Source organism: Haplochromis burtoni, unplaced genomic scaffold, assembly GCF_018398535.1.
Source record: "Haplochromis burtoni strain Fernald_Lab_line unplaced genomic scaffold, NCSU_Asbu1 Contig_1161, whole genome shotgun sequence".
NCBI lineage: Eukaryota > Metazoa > Chordata > Actinopteri > Cichliformes > Cichlidae > Haplochromis > Haplochromis burtoni.
This window is the reverse complement of record NW_024583522.1, coordinates 60,867-67,110: the sequence shown is the minus strand read 5'-3', so window position 1 is coordinate 67,110 and position 6,244 is coordinate 60,867. Positions and strand designations below refer to the sequence as shown.

Here is a 6,244-nt window from a genome sequence, read left to right as displayed (position 1 = left end):
GCTAGCTAGCACGCAGTACGGAAAAAGTCAGACATAACGAAAATAAACTCCACCTAAACTTGGTTCATATCTGACCCAGAGAGACTGCAGGTCATAACTTCTTACCTGAAGTTCAGTTCACACTTGGACCGGCGGCCGCCTCGGGTCTCTTTTCCTTCTGCGTCCCTTTTCCTTCATCCACCTGCTGGCCTCCACCACTTGCTAATGTTACTGAATCTGTGGAAGCTCCGCGATGCCACCACACGAAGTAACGAGTAACGACCCTATCTAAATCCCAGTAACGATAACGCGTTCCTGATTTTGGCATAATAACTAGTTACCGTGCTCGTTACCACAATAATAACGTAGTTACTGTAACGCGTTACTTAATAACGCGTTAGTCCCAACACTGCTTATCATTAATCAACAAATACTCAAATACCTACAAATCAACACACAAAATAGAACCAAACAAAATGTGAGAAAATTACAGCTGGAAAATTGCCGTTCAGTTAGAAACCAGACTCTGGTAGAGCCCACAAAAAGAGGGCTCTGCCTGGGACAGACCATAAATACAGCCAGTGAACAGAAGCTTTGTTTAGTGTGATGTTACTGACAACCTGCTGCACCTGCATTTCTTCCAGGCCTGGCAGTCAGTGACACATGGCGACTCTACGCTTCGGACAGCATCTCATCAAGCTCTCGGCTGTGTTCCTGCAGACTGAGCTGTCCTTCGCACTGGTCAACAGGAAGCCTGTGGTGCCCGGACGTATCTTTTCATTACTTACAGGTTAGAGGTGTTTAGCTTTGTGTGCTGCAGTGCGGGTTTGTTTCTTAGCACCTTTCAGAGCCTTCTTTTCCTGGGGCTGTCCACACACTTTGTTGTGTTAGCTTTATTAGAGCGATGGACAAAGACACTGTTTTTTCTTTTTCTTCTGTGAAAAAGGTGCCTTTACGGCTTGCACCACAACATTAATGAAAATGATTTTAATCCAGACAACTGGCACTCCTCATGTAAAGTTTTAAAATTTTACTTAATTACAGTAACAAAGTATTTCTCAAAGTATTTGTACTTTGCTCCTTCCCACCTCTGAGTATGACACCAGTATGCATGTCTGAAACATCCACACAAGTCTCTTTAAGCATGTCCCTGTCTGTAGAGTCGTAACATTCCTGCAAGCAGAGCACAGATTGTTACTTTCCTGGGACTGCGAACCAGTGTTTTGAGTTTTGTACTATCATGGATCTCTAATTTCATCATACGTTTTCACAGCTGGTCTCTTGATTTTGGTTTGCAGTACAGAGGTAACTCGCTATAACGTGGTTCACCTTTCGCAGCCTCGCTGTTTTGTGGATTTATTTTTTTTGTGCAATTTTGCATGCTTTTGTTTGTTTGTTTGTTTTTTACAGCACATTGTGTTCTACGTCCTGATTGGCTGTGGAGCATTGTCAATCAATCTCCTCCATGCCATGTCTCTTGTACAGTACAGGATGCGTTCAGGTTGTCAAATTTACATGAATCTGTGATTGCTAGCAGTGTGACTCTGAAGTGCTGTACTGTATGTTTGTAAGTTTTCTCCCCAACAAACAACAATGTTGACGAATCATTTTGCACTGGCTAAGGCAACCGTGGGGCCCTTTGGTTTCTATAATACTGGACTACAAAAACTTTACGGTTTGAACTTTGACAGTTTAAACAAGAGAGAAAAATTTGAAAATGTTCATGTCTGTCTGAGAAAAGTGTATAAAGTCTGTAGTGATGGGTTTTACAGCCTTAAAACATCTATAATAATTGTAAAAAAATAAAGTTGGCTACTTCGTGGATTACACCTATCACGGGTTATTTTTAGAACGTAACTCCCGCGATACACGAGGGACCGCTGTATTTCTAGCTCCCTAGTTCTTTGGTGATTTCTAGTCTTTTGGTTTCTGTCTGTGTTCCATGTTAGCTCTGTCTCCCCTTGTCAAGTCTGCGTCTCTGTGTTATGTTTCCTGTTTTACTTTGTCCTATGTTCATGTTTTCAGTTTTGCTTCCCCTTGGTCTCATCATGTTTGATTACTCCCAGCTGTGCTCTCCTCCTGTGTCTCATTCCCTTGCTATCCCTCTGTGTATTTAAGCCCTGTGCTCGTTTGTCTGCATGCCATCCTGTGTATCATCCTCTGTATTTATGTCTCAGGCTCCTCCTTCCCGGCATTCCGGTTTTTGTAATGTTTTCTACTTTCCTTATGTTCTTTTGTTAGTTTCTACCAGTTTGGGTTTTGTTAGTTTAAGTCCCCACCATGCACTATAAATAAACTCCCTCAATGCTACGCTGTCATCAGTGCCTGACCTTGGGTCGGGGCAGTTAAAAAGCATGGTTCCATGACAGTTACTACTGAGTACCAATCCTGTAAATCGTTGTATTTTACATTTTCTAATTTATCTCAATGAAGAATTTGGCCACTTTCAGACTAGCCTCACTAATCTGAAATTCTGAAAGTAGAAATTCTGGAATAAAAACAATATTTTGTATTTGTTCACTTAAAACTGGATCATAAATGAATTTTTACAGTTTGCCTGAGTTGTCAGTAGCTGTTCAGTGTGCAAGGTGATGAGCAGAAGGTACTTGAAAGTACATCAGGTGGAAATGGTTATCGTACATGAAGCCACTGGGCATCTCCAACTTTCAGTTGATGCATTAGCCTGTTAGACATGGAGACGAGTCTTATGGGTGATCTGTGACAGAAGGATAGCAGCAAGAGAGAAAGGAAAGGTTTACAAGATGGCAGTGAGAGCTGCTGTCGTGTTTGAATAATGCGATATTAATTCAATTTTTAAATATAAATGTTACTCAGAATATTATGACATATAGATTTGATAATTTCATAATATATAGCTATCTATGGATGGTTCCACACAAACTTAATTCATTATTTAACAATACAGGAAACCAGCATGTAAAGGTTGTAATTTCACTGGTGGAAGATGAGTCACAGTAGACTGACAAAGAAATATTAATGGACCAAAGGACAAAACACAGAGAAATGGACACAGTAACAGGAAGAGATAAACACAGAGACAAGAACTAAAGACAGGAATTTGACAAGACAGAGAACACAGAGACATGACAACGGGGACTTGAGTAGAGAGACTGAAGGTAAACAAACGTGGAGAGACTCATGACAGGACACGGAGGTGAGAGTAGGACAGAGTGGACACAAATGGGAACTAACGACAAAAGGAACAAAGAACTAAAGATAATTAATTCAGAAAAACATAAATGATTTCCTACTTTCAAAGAAAGTCCTGAACAGAAATGCAAAATGTTGGAATCAAAGACCCAAGGTCACTGTTAGCACTCAGTGCCAGATTGTCCTGAGGAGTCGTGAAAGCGGGATGGCTAGTAGATGGTGAGGAGAAAGCATAGTCTTAGGACTATGAAGACCTTGGTTCATGTGTCTAATTGTAGCGGCGCTACCTTACGTGTTCGTGTCCAGGCTCGGTGGTAGCATTGCAGGTGGCGGTGGTAGACGGTGGGAACTGCGGGCTCATCTCATGTCCACGAAGCAGCAGGGGTTGATATCCTAGAGAGGCTGGGATTCAAGTTTGGTGGTGTTCTTGCAAACTATGTGTGAGCACACACAGCATTTTCATTTTGGTCGTCTGTGAGGTGGCGTAGCACGGGTTTCTCCTCCATCACTCTCCTCTCCTTCCACAAACAGAGTGATAGAGAGGTACACAAGAACGGTGTAAAAAGAAAGTACACCCTCCGTCAGTTTCGTGTACCACTACATAATAATGTTAATATGGCAAGTTGGAAAAATAGGTAAATCAGATGAACAATACAGCATGACATAAGATACATATGACTCAATGCCATTATTCAGTATAAAAAAATAACTTAAAAAGAATCAAGAAATTGCGCTTGATTTCAGATCTTGTCTCAGAGAAAGTGCAAAAATTCAAATAGCTACATTTTAATTCTAGGGCCTCATTAAGCATGTTACACATTCATACCACAAATTTAATTAGTAAAAGATTGAAGCAGCTTATTTGGAAGGCTTTTCCAAATGACAGCCTTAGCTTAGAGCTACACAAAAAACACAAGACCTTTAAATCAATGGCCCTCGTTCACTAATAGTGCATATACACAAATGCGTTACATAAATAGCGCATGTGAATGTTACACTCAAGTCCAGACCTCAATCTCATTGAAACTCTGTGACCTGAAGAAAGCTGTGCATAAACCAAGCTGTGCGCTGCGGCAATATCATAAAAAGAGTGGCCCACAGTGACAATGACCACTGATAATCACTGATAGTTCTCTTTGGGTCATGCCTATAGGACTTGACCCTTCTCTTTTCCATGTCCCCCCTGTTAAATAGCAGAACAAAATAGAGTTAGACAAGTGCAATTCAAGTGATTTGATTATTGTGTAATTTTTAATTAGATGCACCGATCAAGACGGGAGCTGCCGCAGTGGGTGTGGCTGGTAAGATGCCAGGCCTGCAACGCTACTCAGGGCTGCTGGTTTTTATCAGAGTAGGCATAATCTAGATGTGCAGAATATAGAGTCACGTAGGACTGGAAGTCCTCTCAGCTCTGTCCAAGCTCTGCACTGCCTACAGGGAAATACTCACAGGATCAGAGAATGGACTTATTATCCAGATTTGCTGTATTGGATCGGCCTTGTAGTTTTTCCACACATTGCTTTTGTTTCAGTTTAGTTTTAGTTAAGCTGATAATGACGAGGTAGGATATTTCATGGATTTGTTGCTGATTTTTTTTTGTAAGACCTGGTAATGACGAGACAGTTTTCAGAATGATATTTGAAATCTGAGATGTGAATAAGAGCATACTGGTTTTGTTTTTTTACCATGACTGTACACTTTGAGCCCAATCATCACCCATGCTGGCTTTGAATTAGAAAAAATTCAGAATACCATATGATCCCGGCCGTTTAGTCTGTTCAGCTAGAACTGCCTCTGACTCCACCCGACAGGGAAGCAATGGCCTCTTATACTGATTGTATGAAAACAGCTTCAAAAGCCACCAATGTCGTACAGAAGCTGCAGGAAATGTCAAGATAATTTGACAGCATTTGAAAAACTTATGTAGTGTTTTATTTGTGTGTGTGTGTGTGTGTGTGTGTGTACTGACACACCTAATACAGCTTCTTTTCTTTCTGACTGACTTAATTGAATGATTTATGTATTTATTGTTTGCTATCTATTTCAAAAGTGTGAAATGGATCCAAAGATTTGGTTTAAAATGTGTTGGGAAAAAATAAAATAAATTATGCAGGCAGCCTTGGTGAGCTGTGAAGCACAGTGCAGCGACTGATTACCTGTCCTGAGGCTTGTCTGATCTTGTCAGCAGTCTAGTTACGCTATCTGCAAAGATACATACACATGTCACAAAGTTTTACAGGGTAGAGTAAAATGTCAGTCATTTGAGCTACTTGTATATATTAGATATATCTTAATTAATTAATTAATTAAAATTATTTATGTAACCCACCTAAAATTTGCCTCATGAAAATTAACTGCTGTCCCCAAAGAATGTCAGTAGGTGGCACTATGGGATTGTTTAGTGCTTGCAAACTTGAGTTGTTATAGCGAAGGAGAACAACGCAAAGGCTACGTATGCTGGTCGGACCAACTTTCCTAGAGTTTTCCTTCGTTTAATTAATTCATTTACCAGAGAGCAGAGGAAGGAAAAATATGCACCACTACAGCCAAGACCTTCCACTTGGGTTGTGTTAGCCTATGGGAAACTGTTGAAGTTCTTTCCCCAGTTTTTAATGTGCTTTGCGTAATATCTCAGCGCTTGACAACTACATGTGAAAAGTAGCTGCTGAGGGAGTGTCCTGTTTTATAGCTGGAAGCCCGTGGTTGTTGCTGGTAATTGGTCCAACCTTTATGTGCTTAGCCAGTTTACAGTGGTTTTTTGTGGAACGTGGATCAACACAGCACAATGCAATAATCTGCTAGCAATTCATGGATAGCAACAGAAAAAAAGGTCATATTTTAAGAGCTTTACATAGGGCTCTGCTAGCTTTCTCTGTCAAAGTTTTCGCTCTACTTTTATAACACATACTGAAATTTGAAATCTTTCACTGTGTCACGGTTCTGGGTCCATTGGACCCAGTATTTTGAGTTTATTGTGTTTTGATTTAAGTTTGCATCAGGGATTGTGTTCTTGTTCTCTTGTCGTGTTATGGTAATGTTTATGTCTATTATTAGAGTTCCACGTTCTGTTTATCTGGGTTTAAGATGTGGGTTT

The 6,244-nt window shown here is 40.5% G+C and overlaps 1 protein-coding gene across 1 annotated transcript in view; it reads left to right on the top strand.

Moving 5' to 3' along the window:
• Window positions 1-341: 341 nt before the first annotated feature.
• The window catches only part of LOC102314065 (bis(5'-adenosyl)-triphosphatase), a gene marked incomplete at its 3' end in the record, with an annotated part of 63,887 nt that continues 57,984 nt past the window's right edge, over window positions 342-6,244 (top strand). The window contains 1 exon segment of the mRNA XM_005951852.3: window positions 342-748. Coding sequence (XP_005951914.3) covers window positions 643-748 — 106 coding nt within the window.